The 21,630-nt window shown below is 41.0% G+C and overlaps 2 protein-coding genes across 5 annotated transcripts in view; one reads left to right on the forward strand and one right to left on the reverse strand.

The window, feature by feature from the left end:
* Positions 1 to 1,348: 1,348 nt before the first annotated feature.
* EXTL2 (exostosin like glycosyltransferase 2) lies at positions 1,349 to 12,195 on the reverse strand. Of its 2 annotated transcripts, none has more exons than XM_042840636.2 (5): positions 12,064 to 12,195; positions 9,175 to 9,258; positions 8,200 to 8,627; positions 5,288 to 5,358; positions 1,349 to 4,405 (listed from the first exon to the last, which is right to left on the reverse strand). In XM_042840636.2, the coding sequence occupies exons 2-5, from the start codon at positions 9,177 to 9,179 to the stop codon at positions 3,914 to 3,916; spliced, it is 996 nt and encodes a 331-aa protein (XP_042696570.1). In that variant the 5' UTR covers positions 9,180 to 9,258; positions 12,064 to 12,195; the 3' UTR covers positions 1,349 to 3,913. The 2 variants fall into 2 exon arrangements, with proteins under 2 accessions (XP_042696570.1, XP_005300946.1); XM_005300889.5 differs by having other exon boundaries at positions 11,835 to 12,098.
* Positions 12,196 to 13,265: 1,070 nt separating this feature from the next.
* Positions 13,266 to 21,630, forward strand: part of SLC30A7 (solute carrier family 30 member 7) — a 51,539-nt gene continuing 43,174 nt past the window's right edge. The window contains exons 1-2 of one of the 3 annotated variants that reach the window (XM_005300893.4): positions 13,266 to 13,474; positions 13,782 to 13,883. In XM_005300893.4, coding sequence (XP_005300950.1) covers positions 13,395 to 13,474; positions 13,782 to 13,883 — 182 coding nt within the window. In that variant the 5' untranslated portion in view covers positions 13,266 to 13,394. The remainder of the gene's footprint in view (positions 13,475 to 13,781; positions 13,884 to 21,630) is intronic. The other 2 variants (XM_065554286.1, XM_065554285.1) reach the window with 2 other exon arrangements.

Below are 21,630 nucleotides of genomic sequence, written 5' to 3' on the forward strand. Positions count from 1 at the left end.
TAAAAGATGTCGTTCAAACACATTTTTTGTTAGAACATGCATTTTATCAGTATATTGTCTTTTTGAGTTAGTAAAATGACTATTGATATTTTGTTTAATACCATGCGTTGATAAATACTCAATTGTAGCATCATTCAATATCCATTGGGCTGGGTTGTCACTTATATTCCAATGTCAGATTGAATTTCTGAATGATGTGATTCGCAAATCTCTGCAGTATTGTCAAAGATATCCAGATCAACATGATTCCCGGTAGTCTCTGATACGCTAGTATTTGGAACATTTTCTTCAACACTAACCACAGCCGGAATTTCTTCATTAGTTTTAATATGTACTTTATACACATCAATATTTTCAATATCAACACCAATATTTTCACTTTTTACTTCACTACTTCTTTCAACTTTTTTTTCTGTCTCACTGTCGGCACTAACTGATACAACAAAGGAATCAATTTTGCGCATTTTTGCTATCATTTCATTTTCCCTTTCTTTCTTCTGTATAGCATTTTTTTTTTTAACTGAGAACCACTTAATTTCTTCCTTCCGGTCATATTGTTAATTAACGCTTAGGATTGTTGCGACTCCAGTCCCGAGTATGTTGTTTACTAAATGGCATCACCGTCGCGCCGTCATTGGTGGTTTCAATATGCGCTATCATGATTGGTAGAATTGCGGCACGCGATGCCGCGATTACAAAAATGCTGGACTGCTATTTTAAATTTGCCACCCCTGCAAATTTGTCGCCCTAGGCCTAGGCCTTGTTGGCCTAGGCGATAATACGCTGCTGGGTAGGGCTTCTTGCCCTGATCATCAGTCCAGGAAGAGCCCCTTCTCCCTATATATTTTTTTTTTTTCTTGGGAGAGGTAGGTGGTCTGGGTTTGACAAACATGAGAAGATGCAGTTAAGGCTAAAATGTAAATTTTACACTGCTCATTGCGCTTAAGACGTGCAGTATACTAAGAGTTATCTTCCCTTGTGGAACTTCAATATATGGCAAATGGAGCTACTACCCATACCAATTGAAGGAAGATATAGCAGTAACACTTTGAATTCCTAGGCACAGGAGGATGACTTAGGGCAAGAGTTGCAGCATGAGATTTTAATTTTCTTCAACTACTATGTTTAAACCAGATGCTTACTGCCAAATTTTCAAATGGGGGGGCCTAACCCTTTGGGTACATATTGCACCTATTTGCCCAAACTGCGTGCAGAAAGGCAAGATTTGTTAGGTGGGGTGGGTTTGTACACCAATTTTGTGGGCACAGCTTAGGTACCTAACACTTGAAAACTTTGCCAATAGTACCATAAGTACATACGTATATAATTTGTATAACAATGCTACAAGTTAATTTACTAGTATGAACACTTATTTTATTAATTGACAACTGATACAGAAAAGAAAAAAGTCACAGAAGCAACAATAAGCAAGCAATGCACAGTGAGTTACTGCAAGGAGGTCTGCATTGGTAGAAAGACCACAGATATGCATAAACTATTTATCATTGTTGTGTGATCATTAAATCTACTTTGATTACTCCAACAAGAGCAGTAAGCAGAGTTTTAGTCTTCACATTAAAACATACTTTGCCACTTAAAATTTGACAACTGCTAAGGCTAAGAAGATTACACTGTATATAAAACAAATCCTATACTACAACTAATAGAACAACTGTAAAAAGCATGGTCATAATCAGCCTACTTGTAAAGAACTTCTGACATTACCTAAGAGTCCTTTTTGCTCAGCTAACCTATTACAAGAATGATAGTCACAAACCATGTCTACACTAGGAAAATGACTCATTCCTGACAATGGTTGTCTGCTATAGATCCCCTTGAACCAGCATTTAGAACAATTTTTACTGCTAGTGTAGATGGGACTAACTCCTTTTTAGTTCTGAAACTTGGTTCCACCAAGGCTCAGTGATCTGTCAGTGTCTAAATTACATTGCCATAGATTATTTCTTCTACGTCTCAAGAATATTTTTTATAATGGTTTTGTCCTATATACCCTAACATTTTAAATGTTTCCAGTACTAGTTCAGCAGTCCCAAGCTGATAACAGCCGATGGTAACAAGTCCATTTAATGTAGGTATGACCAGAGAATTCAGAGACTGAAAAGACCCAACAAGTCATCTAGTCCAGTCCTCGCCAGTGCAGGTGTGTAGCCTACAACATATTTCCTAATGTCTCCATTAACTACACGACATTTTATTTTTATCATAGATGTTTATTAGCTTTGCCATTTGAAAACAGGTGAAGGAAATAAAAATAGAATATATTCAGTTCAAACAGTAAAACAAAATAAAGTAGACCTGTACGCTTATAAAATATACCTTCTGGATCAGATGCAAAACAGCTAGACAGACATAAAATATATCTATAGTTACTACCAACAATTATACTTAAAACATTCTTTTTAAAATATGAGTGGCTTTTCAGGCACACTTCTCCAACATAATGTACAATAGAACCTCAGAGTTACGAATTGACCAGTCAACCACATACCTCATTTGGAACCGGAAGTACACAATCAGGCAGCAGCAGAGACCAAAAAAAAAAAAGCAAATACAGTACAGCGTTAAACGTAAACTACTAAAAAAAATAAAGGGAAAGCAGCATTTTTCTTCTGCATAGCAAAGTTTCAAAGCTGTACTAAATCAATGTTCAGCTGTAAACTTTTGAAAGAACAACCATAATGTTTTGTTCAGTTAGGAACATTTCAGAGTTACGAACAACCTCCATTCCCGAGGCATTTATAACTCTGAGGTTCTACTGTATATGCAAAATACTGATATAAGAGTAAGTTCTAAAGGCTGTAGTAAATGGTAAATATGGCACCTGTCTCTTTTGGCTGCATATGTGGTAACATAAGCTACATTTCTTATGATATATGCTTTCCATGTTCATTATCTTTCCCAAGTTAGCAATTAGAACTTTTACCTTTCAGTTCCTGAGCAGCATTCCAGTGACTGTGGGCAAAGTAATGATAGGAAAAAAGGCGGTATCAGCAACATCATGCTCCATAACCCCTCAGTGGCCAGTGTTGTAGGTGAGGCTCCTAGAGATGTTTGATACTGAGACTGTGCTTTGTTCCATGACTTTGTTAGGCTTATGGTTTGATTGCAATCTCAGGAACATTTCACACTGAAGAACAGTAGTTAACATACAAGCTTTGAGGAGTTTTATAACCAGGTCTAATACCCTTGCAAACAGCTCAGTGTAGCCCTTAAAAGTTTTCGCTAGGAATTGTTGAGAAAAATAGAACAGTCTCATAACATACAGGTCTGTTGCATCTTATGCACATTTAACATGCGCGATTTCAACTTTACGCAGTCGGCAAAAAAAAAAAAAAAAAAAAGAGAGAGAAAAACAACAGTTTTAATACTATACCTGTAGTGCGGGCGATTTCACCCGCCATTGAACTCAATGGGGTTTTGGTTATATGCGGTTTTCGCTTTACGCACTAACCACGGAACAGAACCCCCGCGTAAGATGAGACAGACCTGTATATATATAAACAACACAAATATGCCAAAATATCATTTGATTGGGTAAATATATTCTAAAGAAATAGAAATTAAGTTCTTCATATGCGTGCAACAAGTGATTGTACATTTTTCTGCACATGCTTTTGAAGGTCTAGCCCTGTAATTTTGACAATAAGAGTTTCTCAAGTATTAAGAGATGAAGGTGGTTTTATGATAAGTGAACATTACACACACACTGTTCTTTATACTTTCCAATAACTTACACTGGGGAAAGAAAATACTGTGGGCAAAATTCAGAGGCTATGTGTAAAGGAGGACAAGCTGGAGTAATGCATGCCTTCTTCTGGTCCCTCAGCATTTAACTTACACTGACTTGAATTTACTGTTTGATGTGTAACTTATACCCCTTTATTATACATTCTTACATTTTATTCTTGTGATTGGCATAATTAGGGAACCCAAACTGAGAAATCATAATGTTAGAATATTTTAATGGCATACTGTTATAAATATTAACCAATTTATTTAGACAGTAAGATCTTTGTAGCAAGTGCTCTGCTCGGTGCCACATTCCGGAATAACCACTGTTAGTCTCTTTTTCTAAATTCCTTATGTCAACAGGTTTCACGAACACTCCTGAAGGCTTTCCAGTATGCTTGGCCACTAGAAAATTCATAACAATATCATCACAGTTTTGAGTTTCATCTATCAAAGTGTGAACAGCATCAGGCTGCTTTTGAAAGAGTTCTAGGTATCCACTGTGAAAGAATGCTGCTCCTATGAGAACCATGGAGTACTGATCCCCATTTCCAAATCCAGGTGTCTGCAATTCAAAGCTGCCATAACTGTATATACCTGAAGAAGTGGAAACATGCTTTCTAGGAACAAATCCCACTATCTGATCTGGAAATTGCTGTAAGAAAAATCAAAAGATAGCAAAATTAAAGCTCCGCACTACAATCAAAATGTTAATCAATACACCAGTACAAAACCTCTTAATATAAGAATCCCTTATGAGGCTATTATTGATAGAGGTGCAAATTAATTGATATGAAAGATGCAGATAATATAAAATACACCTCTACCCCGATATAATGCGACCTGATATAACACAAATTTGGATATAACACGGTAAAGCAGTGCTCCGGGGGGGTGGGGCTGTGCACTCCGGCGGATCAAAGCAAGTTCGATATAACGCGGCTTCACCTATAAAGCAGTAAGATTTTTTGGCTCCCGAGGACAGCGTTATATCGGGGTAGAGGTGTAATCAGCTCTGCGGTCCGCTGGCCTGCACCACATGGAGTTTGTTGCAAGTTAATACAAAATGACCAGCAGAAACTGATACACTGCTTCACTCCACGTCATACAGTGCCAAGTAACATCTGGCCAAAGTTAATTTGCATTCATGCATTTGGGATCAAAAATAAGCCTACAGATAATCTCTACACAGTCAAGAGAAATATTATTATTGATTTCTGGTGCACAGCTTTCAGATCAAATTAAATTTTCTCTGCTGCATTTAACCAATTAGATTTTCTGATATCTGTGACTTAGTAATTTGCTTTTTAAGCAGAGGAATGGTAAAAACATTGCTTATACCTGCAGTCTGTAATTTTGTATCATTAAAATATTATTCTTCAGTGTCTTGCCTTTTAGAATTTAGCTGATCATCTATATGACAGATGATAACAGCATGTCCTAGAAATAGCAACAATGAACTGATTTAATCTTTCCATTTAGTAAAATTGATATAAACTCCATTATAAATATGCAGGATGCAATATATAAACATTACCTGCCAAACAGAGAAGGCAAAAGCAAGGTCATAGGCACTAATCAGTGTGTCATCATCCATCATTAAAACAGCTGAAGAGAGGAAAAAGACATTTTAATTTTTTAATTCAGGTAAAGAAAAATTTAAAATCATTAAGTGATAAATACAGGCAGTCCTCAACTTTATGATCTTCGACTTACGACAAAGGGCACATACGACGCTTCTAGATTGACACCCTGATTCGACTTACGACCATTGGTTTTGACTTTACGACCCTCGGTCCGCAATGGAGTGGATTGCAGTTCCGAGTTACGCTGTTTCAATTTACGACGCAATTTTCAAGAACCAATTGTGTCGTAAGTCCGAGGACTGCCTGTATGTGAGAATTTACCTGTGCTATATGCAATGACAAGCTAGCCAGACATCTCCTATGAACATTAGGATGAGCTGTATAGCTAAATCACCATGCACTAGGCTGAAAACGTATACTTAGATATTAAGGTTACAGGAAAAAGGATGTTTAACTTTGCAATTCTAACAGATGTTTAATTGACCTGAAGCACACATAATTTTTAGCACATTATTGCTATCATCAATCACAAACTATCACTGTAGCATTAAAAGTTGTGTAGCTGAACAGCTATGCAGTGGAAAATCTAGGGGGGGGGGAGAGCGGGAAGAGCGGTTGGCAAAGGAATACAACAGACTTTACTAATTGCAGGTCAGGTTGCAGTCCTAATAGCTTTTTAATACTGTGTAAAGGACAACTATAAAAATCAAGGGAAAAAATCAGATCCCATATAATCCATCATACCGGACAATATGATCTTCCACATAATAATTATTTCTTAACATCAAGGAAACACCAAGACATAAGTATTTCCATACCATTTCTCTGGGACCTAGACAGGCAAAAGTAGCATATTATATAGGCAAAAATTCCCTCTTATTAATTGCAGGATAAGGCCTGTTGCTTCCAATCTCTGGTGATCTTGGGCAGGGTGGTGGTGGGGGGGGGGGAAGGGTTCACCTTCCTCTGCAGCATGGGATGCAGTCAACTGCAGGGATTAACTGGGTATATCTCACTTAATCTGTTTCCTGACATTGCAGAAGTCTTAGGCATTCATGCACCTCTGTCGCTCTTGTTATCTCCCTGTCACATGTAATAGTCTAGTTTCATGTGTAATACTATGATCGAATTTCAGTTGTTGGGTTTGGTATGTGAGTGCTGGGTGGAGTTGATGGGTAGCCTATATACAGGGAATCAGACTAGATGATTTTGTGGTCCTTTCTAGCCTTGTATGAGATCCTAGAATCTGAAAACATGCTGCATGTAGAGGTGAAAGCAGGATGCAAGTAGGTCAGTTCCTCAGGGAGGAAACATAGTGGTGTGCTGAGCCCTTTAAGGCAATGGTATGGCTCAGTGCAACCCTGATTAAGCAGCAGGGCATTCTGGGGGCTGTAGTGATCAGAGGCTTTCTGGGAATTTTAGGTTGAGTAGCAATGTATGCTAGCATAGGGGGTAGTGAAATAAAAGTTTCCTTTATACAAACAAGAAAGAGACCACAAAAGAGGTGGGATGTATGCATCTTTTTACTTGAAGGAAACAGGACTTGTTGTTGGGTCTCTCCTGCAAAAAGTTGAGGAAGAGGCCTGGATGAAAAGCCAAAGGGCAGGGAAAAATACCTGGAGAAGAAGCAGTGATTTGGGCTAAAGAATCAGACTGGGCTAAGGAGGGAATATAGAGAGCAGCATATGCTTTTGGATTTCCACCAAAGGGCCGTAGAACAGAGATGGGCAAACTACGGCCCACGGACCACATCTGGGCCGCAGGACCCTCCTGCCAGGCCCCCAAGCTCCTGGCCCAGGAGGCTAGCCCCCGGCCCCTCCCCTGCTGTCCCCCCTCCCGCGCAGCCTCAGCTCACTGCACCGCCAGCACAATGCTCTGGGCGGCGGGGCTGTGAGCTCTTGCCTTGCCACGCAGCTGCAGAGCTGTGGCCTGACCCGGTACTCTGTGCTGCGCGGTGGTGTGGCTGGCTCCAGCCGGGCAGCATGGCTGCCTGTCCTGGTGCTCTGGGCACCGCGGCTGTAGTGCCGCCAGCCACCGGTGCTCCAGGCAGCGTGGTATGGGGACAGGGATTGGGGGGGTTGGATAGAGAGCAGGGGAGTTTGGGGGGTGGTCAGAAGGCAGGGAACAGGGGGGTTGAATAGTGTCAGGAGTCCCGGGGGGCAGTCAGGAATGAGAGGAGGGGTTGGATGGGGAGAGGCGGGGGGCAGTCAGGGAACAGGGAGGGGTGGATGGGGCAGAAGTCCCGGGGGGGCCGTCAGGGGGCGAGAAGCAGGGAGGGTCGGGCCACGCCTGGCTGTTCGGGGAGGCACAGTATCCCCTAACCGGCCCTCCATACAATTTTGGAAACCCAATGTGGCCCTCAAGCCAAAATGTTTGCCCGCCCCTGCTGTAGAAGAAGGCATGTGAACCCCTGTACTGATTTGGACTTTTTTTAATGTTAGTTTTGTTGGATTAGGGAGGAATTTTGGATTTGGCTGGAAAGCTAATCTAGTCACCTTTGCCTGAAAGAGGAAACTGAGATAGCAGTCACATTTCCATGAGTACAGCAAGCGCCCTCCTCCCATTCTCTCCTCCACCCAGTGCTTCTAATACAGCCTCCGAGGGGCAGAGGGTATCTAACATCCATGCTACAGGATCTCCATTTGTCCTGCTGCTTACATCTTCCCTGCCGCTGTTTTCTGCTAAGTAGAATTGCTCAACATCTGCTGGATTCAGAGGTTTCTGGATTCATTTAGTCAGTGGGATTTTTTCCATAATGATAAAATATGCAGTTGTTCTGAGTGATATATAAAATAAGTGTCCTGAAAAGTGGAATTAATATTGTTAGCAACAATGCTACGTATAAGAATGAGGCATTCATTACCTTTTGTTTCCAATTCAGGGAAGATCTGGAGTCTGTTCCTCATGCGATTCACGGTCTGCACTTTGAAGACAACAGGTACAGGATGGGGTCCCAGGGAATTCCACATTTCCTCTGGTGTCTTCTCCCCAACATTGTTCCACACAACCACCACTTTGTGTAGATGGGGGATGGCTTGATAATGATTTAAGAGCTTCAACAATAAGTCAGTTCTATTGTATGTCTGCATAACAAGAGTAAATGAATCCAAGGCGGATTGGCTCTGGGATTTTGGTTCCCTTCGCAAATTGGGCATTTTGTCATCTTTAATGTTAGGAAGCAAAGCCATTAAAGCACCTGCCACAAGGAGTAAGACAAAGATCACCACAGAAGAGAAGCGAAGTAGTCGGATTCCCATAACTCTTCCTGGTAGCTTACAGATGTGATGACATCTTTATTAACAAAAATTGAAATGGGAAGAGAAAATTCATCAATCGTCTCCCTACATATTTGTCAGTTCAATGTAAAATTAACATGGACCTCACTCTTTCTCATAGGGCAGGTACGCAGGGAGGATTCTTTGTTGATGCGTATCCTAGGTAAACTTTTTAAATTGTTATGTACTTTTGCTCTCTTTTATTCTCAAGACAGATATGAGTCAGATGCAACTTTCTAAGCTTGCTACTGATCAATAAAGATTATTAAAAAACAACTAGTGGGTGATATGCTGGGAGTGGCTTTTTGTTTTGCTTAAGCAGAAGCACCCCTCCCCCCATTGATTTCAGTGGGGAGTTCTGTTTAAAAATTGGTGGCATGTGATGATCCTTCATGTTTAAAACCCTAAAGAAAGTATTTAAAGTTTACAGGGATGTTACTTTCCTCTGGATACAATAAATGCAAGCACTTAATTAATTACATAATATATAGACCAGTTTAGAAAATATTAGGGTGAAACAATTTAATAAAGTCATACTTTTAGTTTTAAAAAAATGTACTTACCTCATTTTTGCCAAGTTGGACTGGGTTTATTTTGGTCTGTTTTAAAGGATGGTGCTGATTAGGTGAAATCAATTCTGTATGGATCTGTTGGAGGTGAAAGGAATTATGTAACTTTTGATCATGCATTTGCTCACCGACCACCCAAGATCCTGTCAAAATCATATATGTTTGTGTATAAGGCAAGTGTTCATCTCAACAATCGATGAATGTACACATTCTTGGCAACTGTCCATCTTTTCCTGTTGTTTAGCTGAAGAGTTTTCATTGGATTTCATGACCACTATAAAAATGCATTGCTAAACCAGTATGTTAGAAAGAAAAAAGTTCTTACCTCAAGCATATTTAGCTGCTCATTGCAGTATTATTTATTTGTATTACAGTAACACTTACAGGCCACTTACAAACAACACAGGCCCCCGTGTTGCTAGGTAGTCTGGACGAGCTTACGATCTAAATAAACAAGATAGGGTGGAAAGAGAAACAGAGGCACAGAAAGATGACGTGACCTGCCCAAAATGAAACATCAGGTTGGTGACACAGAGCTACGAAAAGAACTCAGGTGTCCTCAATCTCAGTCCAATATGCCGTATCCACTAGTCCACATTACAGTACATCGTAGGCTACCATAATCACAGCTGGTTCAGGTGATAGTTTCCCATTTTTCCGGTGCATACCTTTCATGTTCTCCATCTCGCACGTTTATTGGTTGATTTAGAGGTTAAAGGGGAAGCATGTATGGTGATCAGTTGGTTTTACGATTTTTCCCATCTCATCTGAAGGCAGGTTAGGTGGGGATGGCAATAAAAGTTCAGGGGCAAGGGGATAGGTGGGATGGTAGCAAAAGTGGAAGAGCAGAAAGGAAGGATGGTCTTGTAGTTACAGTACTAGATTGCAGTCCAGGAGATCCAGGTTCAGTTCATAGTTTTGTCACAGATTTCCCATAAGACATTGGACAGGTCACTTGTGCCAGTGAAGGAACTAGGGGTCTCCCTGCCTGCAGACCATTGCAGGATTGGGGCCTTAATCTCTCTGTCTAGTGGCATCCTCATTTTATAGAAAGGGAAATACTTCCCCTCCCTCTCTCTATTTAAATTATTAAATTAAGTTATTTGGGGAAGGGTTATTTACACTCTGTGTTTGCACTGTGCCTAGCACAATAGGGCCACAATTTTTGTTGGCGCCTCTAACTAGCACTCTAACACAAATAGTTAATAATAAGGGTGAGCACTCTATGGCTATCTGTGAACTGCAGAGGTGGCATTTTCCATTGCTGTGAATCAGAGTGAGCATTTCATACATTTTGGATGGAAGCCAATCATAGAAGTATAGGATGGGAAGGGACCTCAATAGGTCATCTAGAGTCCAGTCCCCTGCTGTCAAGGCAGGACTACGTAGAACGAGAACAATTTTTCACCCTCCTTCTTGTAACAACCTTTTATGTACTCGAAAATTGTTATGTTCTCCCCCTCCCCCCATCTTCTTTTCTCCAGACTAAGAGGAAATTAGCGAGGGTTTTTTTTTGTTAAATCGGTCTGTGTGAGGAACATAGATACCTCCTTCTATGTTTGGACAACAGAAATATGGAAACTTAGAAGAGGAAGAGCTAGCATTAAGTTGTTGAACCTATGCTTCCATATCAACAAAATAACTTATTTTAGGTTATATAAACTTTACTGATAGAAATGCAAATTGGAAAGTCTGTATATTTACAGCACAGTCTAGTGATCTGAACATGTGATAGGCAGTCAAGACCTCCTGAGTTTAGGTTCTGGTTCTGATTCTGTGTGGCCTTGAAGAAATCACTTACACCGTTTTCAAAAGTGACCACTGAGTTTGGTTGCCTCAATTTGTGGGTGTCCAATTTGAGACACCATTGTGCCTAACTTTTGGAAGTTCAATTCCTAATTAAATCAATAGGAGCTGCAGCTTCTCAGAACTTGTCATCCCAGAAGTGTTTCAAGATGGTCTCCAGAAAACAGATACAGCTGAAATCAATATGAATTTTTAAAAATGTGGATCTTAAATTGTATCTCAGATTCCCTATTTTCAAAACAGGCATTGTGATACTTGCCAAGATTGTTGTGAAGATTAACTAGTTAATATTTTAAAGCACATTGAAAATGCAAACATAAATGCTATGTGCTATTTTAAAACTTTTGGGTTTCTGTACATTTGTGTTTACTTAATGACATACAATGGTCTGTAAATGATAAATAAGGATATCACAGATGAATCGAGATTCAAGATATTAAATTAGAATTAGTATCATGGTGCTTTCATGTATGAATATGCTGAACAATGCAGCAAAGTAGGATATAAAATTCCACTACAACGGTATTGGGCTTCTTCCCATATTCAAAGACTCAACCTTCCTTTGTAAGGAATATTTACCTCTTTTAAACAGAAATAAAATACAAAACAAATACTGAGAAAGTCAAGATATGCAATTTTAACCCTCCTTTTAAGAAAGAATTCTTCTGAAGCTGCTGTCTCTCTGCCTACACAGTATCCCCCTACCCATTCTAATAATCAGCATTCATTTTATGAAAACAGTTCATTAAAAAAACCAAATAAATTAAATTATTCAAAGAATAGCCACTTCACATCGTTGTCCAAATTTAAAATACCTTCCATATTATTGCATTTTATTGTATCCTTACCTAGAATGCTGGAGACCGTGAGCCAGGCAGCTTATTTGTCTAAGCCTTGATTTACATGAGGAAGAATGGAGATTTTTTTAACCGAGCATAAGAAGTCTGCACATTTTTTGTAAACTCAGTTAACTTGCACTGGTTGTATTTTTATGTCAACAACATTGATAGAAAACCCCTCCTCTCCTCATCCCAACATAAGAGATTAAGCAGAAGGGCTGGAACAAGCCCGTATTACCTTCCCTTTCTGTGGCATAGTACTTCCTGCTGGATGAAAACACTCCTCCTCCCAGCAGGCTCGAATTTGTAGTTCATGCTTTACCCCGACCATAACAGTTTGTCTCAACTCTTCTTTCAATCAAGCTTTGATTCTTACAGAGAGTCAGATATTTTTTGCATGTGTTTGTTTTCAGTGTCACAGATGGTACCCATCTGTTTTATGGGAGGAGAAGTTCACCTTGAAATATACCTGAGAATGTATAAAACTAAATTTCCCTTATTTCTCTTACAGTCTCTATTATTAAATCTCTTACTCATTCCCGTTCAAATACAAATATTTCTCTATAGATAGCGGGTCAGACAGAAAAGCAAGATATAATAATTATGTGAAGTTCATTTAGATAGAAAATAAAAGGGAAATCTATGTATCTAACCTATTCACGCCTTCGCTGATACAAATACTATTCTACCGTGTAGGATATTATAGTACAGTGAGGATTTTGCAACCACCTTCGGTAGTTTTTATTTAGTAACAACATAATCTTTCAAGAAAGTGTTAGGATTTGACTGCCTCGGAGAACGCTGTATAAAATGCATACAAATCAAATAGCTAAAGAAATTGCTGTATAGAATGCGTCCCTGGACTGGTGTGTGTGTTGGCGGAGGGAGGATCCATACAGCTTCTCTCGCCTATCAAAAGATGAAAGTGATCTGCAAGCAAATTATTGATTTTCCTGAACTGTGCTTTCAAGCTGCGGTGTCTAGGGGGCTGGGTCAAGCAGCGAAGCTATGCAGTAAAAAGAGGATCATTTTGATTTAGGAAGGAGGTACTTATGGGCGCACCACAGAGGATTCTGGGTGGTGAGAGAGGACAGACTCAAGGAAAGGTCATTTTTTGAACATCCAGGAAAGGATTCGGGACGGAGAAGTGTAGCTGTAAATGGCTGCAGCAAGGAGGAACGATCACAGGCATGTCTCCTCCGCAGGCTCTGGCTAAAGGAGCTCAGCTGCGAGCCACAGCACCCCCACAAACAGCCCAGCCTACCCGGGCCCGCCGGGAAGGGAACACGCCGGCAGACTCAGACACCAGCTTCCCCTCACACATCCCCGCCCCTTCCGGTTAGAGTCTGGGGTCATTATCCTGCCAATCGCCCGCCTCTCCTGGTCTAGCTCTGCCCCCAAACATGGAACTGGGTTTCTGGCCACGCCCACTCTCCCTCGTGGCGCCTGCGCAGGCGCAGAGCAGGTGCCGGAAGTGTCGGAAGCGGATCCCGGCGCGGCGAAGGGGCGCTGCAGCCGCGCCGCTCCCAGCCTGCTCCGCTCCTTGCCGGGGTCGTCTGCGCCCGGAAGATGTTGCCTTTGTCCATCAAGGACGATGAGTACAAACCGCCCAAGTTCAACCTGCTCAGCAAGGTCTCGGGCTGGTTCAGGTGAGCGGCGGGGGCCGGGGCCGGGCCTGGGGGGTCTCCCGGGGCGCGCTCCCCGGGGCTGGGTGGGGGGCAGTGGCCGGGATGGAGCCGGCGGCCCCAGGCCTCGGCGGGGGCTCTGTGCCTGGAAGCCGGGGAGCGGCGCCCTAGGGACCCCGCCACCTGCGGAGGGAAGGGGCGGGGGCGGCGGCTTCGCGCTGGGCCGCCCCCCGGGGTCACGCTGTCAGCTGCCGGGCCCTGGCCGTGCCCCGCGCCGCGGTTGCCCTTTCCGGGGCCGCGGCAGCGAGTGATCGCTGTGCCCTTTGTCTAGGTCCATCCTGTCCGACAAGACCTCGCGGAACCTGTTCTTCTTCCTCTGCCTCAACCTCTCCTTCGCTTTCGTGGAGCTGCTCTACGGCATCTGGAGTAACAGGTACCGGCGCGGGGGGGGCGGCTCCCGCAGCAGCCAGTGCCACGTCTACTGAGCCGCTGGGGCCGCAGGCTTGGAGTGCGAGCACCGGCAGGCAGGGTTTACGGGCGGGGGTGTCCCTGAAGTGGGGGAGATTGAGTCGGGGGAGGTCAGGGGCTCTGACAGCCCCCCCCCTCCAGCTACCATCAGTTTCAGGGCCATGCTTGTCTCTCAAGCTCCCAGGAGGCAATGGCTCTGGGTCTCAGATTGATAACCAGGCTTGACTGAGGCTTTTGAATTATTGAAGAAAGATTCCCACAGCATTGGCTTCGTGATGGAGGGGCTGTGATTGCCCCTTCCCTGACATTGCACCCTGCTAGTCTGAGCTCCTGTCTACACCTGGGAGTTAACTCGGATTAAGGAAGGGTGTGACTTGAAAGGTGTATAATGGCCATGCTTAGACAGACCCCAGAAATTAGGTATAAAAATTACATAGCCAGTGCTGGTCTCCTGGGTCCATCTTTCAGGTATTATCCTGCATATTGCTGAAGAGGGCTTCTGACCCCATCTCCTCTGCTGTGTCTGCTGGGTTCAGGGCAGAGGAGTAATGGTGGCTTTGGGGTGCACTACACCATTTGGGGATTGCTGCAGTTGCCCTCCCCCCTCCTCCACCTACCACATGGATCCTTTATCTTGAAAGGTGGAAGTGTTGATAAACTGATAGCCAAGAGGCAGAAGCAACACTGCATAGAGTGCCCTTATCTTTGTATCCGTAAGTGGAGTTGAAACATCCTGGAATAGGTAAACAATATGCATCATTAACTCATAGACTCATAAAGCTAGACAAGACACAGACAGGACAAAAGCTTAAGAATCAAAATGAAATACTTTAATAGTAAAAATTGAAATAAAAAAAGTGAAGTGACTTTGGTGCTGGTTTAAGGTGCTCACCAGTGTAAATAGAAATAATCTATCCCCTTTAAAAGGAAGTGTACAAACAATGACATTTCTTTGCACCATGGATGTGCCTCTCTGTTGATAGAGGGACTGTCCTTAAGATGAGAGATTTCAGTCTTTGTATTCATTCAGGTTTTGGATTCTACAGAGACTGACCACAAAGGTGTCAGCTAGTGCCAATAGTGGGTCCCTGCTTTGTGAACTCAGATTTTGGTTTGATTTCACAAACCGTAAAAGGTCTATTAGACTAACAGTTTTCTATTGTGGGCCTTACTTGAAGCACTAACCTAGAGGTGAAAAGCTCTCTTTCCTGTTACCCTTTTATGATTGTTTTTAAATGTCTCTCTAAACATATGGTAAAATCCTTTGCTTTCATCAAAAGAGTTGCTGCTTCGCCATTGTTTGGATGGCACAGAACGGCAATTAATCGTTTAGATTTGCCTGACTTTGGCTTTGTAGTTATTTTGAGAATTGTGACTAGTTAGCTGTGGGCATAATTAGACTATTCTGGTGTGGAGGAAGGATTAATGTTAGAGATTTCTAAAACTGATCTTTTGAAGGATGTATAACAGAGCCAGGTGATCAAAGGATTTCAAATCTGATACTTGATATTGTTGCCTTAGGTGTGTCCGAATATTCTGCTCACGTCTCTGTCCTAATGGGAGAAGCTAAGAGCAAAATCTCAGATGTTGGAAATGTTCACTAGAAAAGATGTGGTCGGAGAGGTTTTCATGCTCCACTATTTTTGTTCCCACACAAGTTTATCTGACCCATAAGTTTATCTGAATTTGTGTGTGAGTAAGCATACATTTAAGCCCTGTGTGTGGTATAAAATGAATCAAGATCAGGGAATTTGTGTTTTCAGGTGATAAAAGTTTGACAAGTCTGTTAATGATGTAGGTAGGCACTATAGGACTGATTACCATAGCCCAGAATTTTCCTTTCCTTTGTGGGTTTATGTTGGAACATTAACACTTATATTTTACATTTCTTACTGCCTCTGATTTACATCAGTTGAAGATTTAGACTTGCATTAAAGTTATTGTGTTATTATGTTCTTATAGTAGAGATTAGAATTTTCATTCCAACCATTCTTTTCAAATGTAAGTTTCATATGCAGTCTTAAAGTTAGATTCAGATAAATTTGCTTTAACTACATAGTTCTAATGCAGTTTCCATAACTTGTATTGCAGTTGTTTTAAGTTTGACAAGGAAGAAACCGTGGAATAACATGAGTGTGGTAGAAAGGGAAGGAAACCTGTTTGTGTGTGTAACACGTTTTGTGAAGCTATATCTTGTACAAAAATTGCTTTGTGTATTGCATCAGAGTAAACTTGTCAAAGCAAAAAGGCTGGTAGTATTGCTTAGTGGACCCCTAAAATTTTTTGAATGGAGATGCAGATCCCTTTAGACATAGTTTGCAGACTCCCACGGGTCTGTGGACCACAGGTTGAGAGCCACTGGTGTAGCTGAAAACTATCCCAATATCTGAAACATCTTCAAGAAATGTGTTGTTCTTGTTCTTTTATGGCTGCCCCTATAGTTGTCCCTTATTATGAATATTAGTGTCCCAGTCTGCTGCAAAATATTTTTGTTGGAGACTGATCTTGAGTGTTGTGGGTAAGTGTGATGTGACATGATTGTTTTAATGATATTTTGGGGAAATTGTCACCACTGCAATCCTATAATGTCCTAGTAGGCTCAAGACAATGTCTCGTGTATTGGACCTTATGGTGTGTAAAGTCTTTTTTTTAAGAAGGAAAGAAGATTTCAGATCTTTTTAAACACAAGACTACGGTTGTATTTGAACTGTTTTATCATTGTAGAATTAAGCTCCGAAAGGTTGGCATCTATCGGAGGCTTTTCTTTAGCACCTAGTATACTATCTAACATAGTATGGGCACTACAGTGGCACAGCTATGGCGCTGGAACTATGCTGCTCTAGCGCTGTTGTGTAGATGTTTCCTACAGTGATGGAAGAGGTTTTTCCATTGCTGTAGGTATTGCATCTTCTTCCGCAGCAGTAGTTAGGTCGCTGGAAGAATCTGTTGACCTAGCTGCATCTACAGTGGGGGTTAGGTCAGAGCTATAAATTATATTTTTCACACCACTAAGCACCAAAGCTCTGCTGTCCTAACTTTTAAGTGTAGACCAGGTCTGAGTGTATATTGTAAACAGATATATGATTGTATTGTATGTCTTATTCTGCAATCCCTTGCTGTTTGCCAAAGGAACATATTTTATCATATCCTATTTAGGAAGCTGCTTCTGCATAAGCACACTTGATGGCCAAAGATGTTCACCTCTTTACTTAGAGCTTGTGTATACAGGAAGTTATTCTGGAAGGTGCTTTTATTTCAGAATTAGAATAATTCCCCACAGGGAATTAATTAGGAATAGCTATTCTTAAATTTGAACCCTACCTTAATCTAAATGATCTTTCCTGCGGGGGGAGAGCCTTATTTGAGTGTAAAGTCCCTGATATTTGGAGACTGCATGCAGCAGATATACGTATGTCATAACAAGTATTGCCTCAGGATTCCAGGACATTGCACTCCAGCTTCATTTGATAGGCTAACTTTCCCCCCAACAACTATGAGGAAGGTAGAAGCCTTTGTTTTCCTTTCCATTCTAGGCATCTTGGAACAGTCCTCCTTAGATACCTAGTTAGAGAAAGAAATGTTCAATTCAGATCTAAATTTTTTTAGAAATAACCTTGTTTGAAGGATTAGCTTTCAAAGAAGGATGACTCTTCAGTAAAGTAATCCTAATACCACCCTTCCTGTGATCTTCCTCCTAACTAAGGTAGTTGAACCTGTGTGCGATAAGCCTTTGGCTATAGTGGAATGGCTTTTCCAGTTTTTAATTGGGGTAAGAGGAATGAGAACTGATAATTGTAAGGACCAATAAAGACTTTTGGAACTGTAATCCTAATTCCCAGTACACTTGTGATTGATTTATAAAGTCTGTACTACTTATATTTCAGGGACTAGAAAGTGACCTATCAGAACAACATTTGAAAACGTACTTCAGTGTCATTTTAATCACTGGTAGCTAATTTTCAAGTGTATAAACCATTCACTCCTAATGACTATAACCTGTTTTGTTCTGAATTTTAAATTACAGACCAAGTGTTTTGGGGATTATTTTTAATTTAGATCAGAGTTTTTCGAACTTCATTGTACCACGACCCCCTTCTGACAACAAAAATTACTATATGACCTAAGGAGGGGGGACCGAAGCCTGAGCCCCACCACCCAAGGTGGGGAAAGGGGGAAACCAACACCCAAGCCCCGCCACCCAGGGTGGCGGAGGCCAAAGCCCAAGGGCTTCAGCCCCACACTTGGGACTTGTAACCTGAGTCCTGCCACCCAGTGCTGAAGCCCTTGGGCTTTGGCACTGGGTGGTGGGGCTTTGGCACTGGGTGGTGGGGCTTCGGCCCTGGATCCCAGCAAGTCTGATGCCAGGCCTTATCAATTAAAACAGGGTCCCGACCCTCAGTTTGAGAACAGCTGATCTTTTATATTCTGTTTGGTATATATTAACCACATGATTAATTTATAAAATAGTTAATAATGTTATTCATTTAAATTTGGATAGCATGTTTTTCCTAATTTCTTTTAACAATATTTCTGAATTTAATGTTGATGAAAGATGCTGAAGTAACAGGCTTGGAATAGGAACAACACAGATGGCAACAATTCAGATTTTCCCATACTGGCTTGGAAGGGTCACCTCCAAATATGAGAATAGTCTGTTCATTGAATTCCTTTACTGAAACTTCTAACAGGCGTGCTAGTTGTTGAGGTGGTCTTCTGTGATCTGGACATCTGTTTACTGATAACTGAGACAGTCAAACCCAAATCGTGTAGACCAGGGGTCGGCAACCTTTGGCACGCGGCTCGCCAGGGTAAGCACCCTGGTGGGCCAGGCTGGTTTGTTTACCTGCCGCGTCCGCAGGTTCAGCCGATCGTGGCTCCCCGTCACAGGCCAATGGGGGCGGCGGGAAGCGGCGGCCAGCACATCCCTCAGCCTGCGCCGCTTCCTGCCGCCCCCATTGGCCTGGAGCGGTAAGTAAACCGGCCCAGCCCTGGCGAGCCGTGTGAGAAAGGTTACCGACCCTTGCTCTAGAAGAACATTCAAAATAGAGGAATAACAAGGCTTCTAATAACAAGTAGAGTTTAAACTAAAAAGTTTGCACAGGAATACACAGTTTGCAGAGGGTGGAAGTGTGTGCTGCCAAAGGTTGCTGATCCCTGATGTAGACCTTCAAAGAGCCAGAGATAGAAACAGCCTTTATTCATTTCTGATTTGGGTTGAGTTTGAACTAGTAACCAGTGATGAAAGGCTACGTATTTCATTACTAATCTTGTAAAAGTTACATCCTGCTTCCTTTAGTAGTATCTTCAGAAGTAAATATCTGCTAGATTTTTAAAAGTGGCTAAAATATTTCTTATGAAGATTAAAATGTTCATGTAAATCAAGAATAGTCTTAATGCTTGTCACTACAGCTATCACACATTTTAAAAAAAATCTTATAATGAAGACTACAGTAAGAGTAAGGGTATAAGTTGAATCTTATGTACAATACAATTTCTGTAAATTTACAAGTGAGCATGTGTGTGTGTCGTGACTGGATATTTGCGTCTGAATTTGTACTACTTTATAGTTTTAGATTTAAAAGGATTAGAAAACCAGGTATTGGCTAAGAATCAGACATATTTGCATTTAGAAGGTCTTTATCTTTAAAGGTCTGATCTTTATGTAAGCTTAACAAATATTCATGCCAGACTGTAATGTTCTGCCAAGACATTAAAGTTAGACCAGTGCTAAGTGTTGTTAAAAATCTGACCTGGAAAGTGCAGTGAGAACAATTAAAAATAGCAGTGGTCAAGTGACAGTTTTCAAATAGGTGGATTCCATGCCATTTAGGGCTTTTTAGATCAAAACCAGCATTTTAAACTGTATTTGGAAACCAGTAGGCCGCCAATGAAGTTTATGAAGTACTGGTTACATGGTCCTGGTGAGATGAGCCACTTAGCATACCATGCAACAGCTTGTTATCTTCAACATCTGGATTTATATGACTGTAGAGAGTACTTGGCAGTTTCCCAGTTGACTTTTGCAATCTCTAGCACTAATGCAGCAATAACTAACTGCACAGAACATTGTGTATGAATGACCTGTAATATGAAACAATGGAAATAATGCATCAGTTTTTAAATCACTAGTAACATGATGCTTATTGTGATAACTTTTTATAGGTCCAAATTCAAATTACATTTCACAGTCCAAATAAATAGGCATATGCCTATTTATATCTTAAATGTCTGTTTTTAATCTCCTAGAATGAAGGCTTTGCTTTTTAGAAAAGAATTCTGGCAAAGAATTTTACTCAGAGTAACAAGTATTTCAGATATGCATGTTTTCCCAATATCGGTCTGAGTGTGAAAAGGGAATATAGAGAATGTGAACACTTTTGGTTTACTGAGTGTGAAAATAAACACTTGGTTGCTGCTTATCTTTTTGTTCCGGGTCCATTTTTTTTTAAATAGTGGGAGAATTCAGTTTACGTACTGTAATGAATGGCAGAATTCAGAGAGATGTTAATGGAGTAAAGTTAATAAGTGCTGGAAAACAAATTTTGAATAATATCTCATTTTACACATCCAAAATGATCTTCTTGTCCCTGATACCTATACTGTCACCGCTTTGGATCACTTACCTTGCCTGTCTTCACATATATGGCCCAGTTTTGTGAAGATGTTTTTAATTAAAACATCTTCATGCTTTACCTGCTAGTTTATGTTCCCTAAAAAAGCAAGAATTCTTTATGCCACTAACCTATGTGTGGGATGTTAAGACAGGGAAATACCTTCCCTCTCAGGTGTTTTCTTTCATATGGCCACAACTATTTACAGCAGCCAAAGGATAATGGATGTAAATAGTAGTAATTGTAGAGCTTTGCCAATGAGTTTGAGAACAATATTACTACTTCTGCTTCTCTTTTGCAAATGGGTCTTGAACATCACACACAAAAATCTGTTATTGTGCAAGATTAGAGGTACTTGATAAATTCAGTGTTATGGTAAAGTTTCTACTTGGCAGTGGTCACTGCAGGTATAGCATCATCAACTAAAATTATTGTTTAGTTTAGCAGTTCTGATATTGCCTAGACAATTGATGGCTGATGGGAAAAGCTAAATATATGTAAGAATTAGCAGCAAAGAAAAAATGCTATGCTTGCATATAACAGACAAGTTCAAACGTTTGTGGGATTTGAGATTGATTCCAAAAGCGTGATATTCCTTGTGGTATGTCACTGAATTTAAAGGATGCTTCTTTCTGATTAGCTGTAGAAAAAGGATTGATTTTTCCACCTACCACCTCTCTTTAGGCCATACATTATTGCTGTTTTTTATACAGCATGACAAATTACTTTGTGCTTTGATGGAAGAATTAGTGCATCATGATGCTTGCAATGGCTATGTACAGATACAGCCTCCTAGCTACACCTCTACCCCGATATAACACGAATTCGGATATAATGTGGTAAATCAGTGCTCCGGGGGGGGGGGGGCGAGGCTGCACACTCTGGCGGATCAAAGCAAGTTCAATATAACGCGATTTCACCTATAACGCAGTAACATTATTTGGCTCCCAAGGACAGCGTTATATTGGGGTAGAGGTGTATTTAGAACATGTCTTGATAGCATCATTCTTTTAAAAAAAAATCTTTGTAATGACTACAAAAGTTCCAAATTATGATTAGTTTCTAAATGTAGTGGATTGTATCTAAATATATTTGGATAAA

The sequence above is a fragment of the Chrysemys picta genome, chromosome 8 (genome assembly GCF_011386835.1).
Source record: "Chrysemys picta bellii isolate R12L10 chromosome 8, ASM1138683v2, whole genome shotgun sequence".
Lineage (NCBI taxonomy): Eukaryota > Metazoa > Chordata > Testudines > Emydidae > Chrysemys > Chrysemys picta.

Bases quoted from the DNA above. Each gene is read 5' to 3' on its own strand.
- EXTL2 (XM_042840636.2), bottom strand. The intron at 5,359-8,199 runs GTAATGAATGCC...TCCTCTCTTCAG, and splicing joins CCCTGAATTGGAAACAAAAG to CTGTTTTAATGATGGATGAT. The intron at 4,406-5,287 runs GTAATGTTTATA...TTTTTCTTACAG, and splicing joins TTGCCTTCTCTGTTTGGCAG to CAATTTCCAGATCAGATAGT.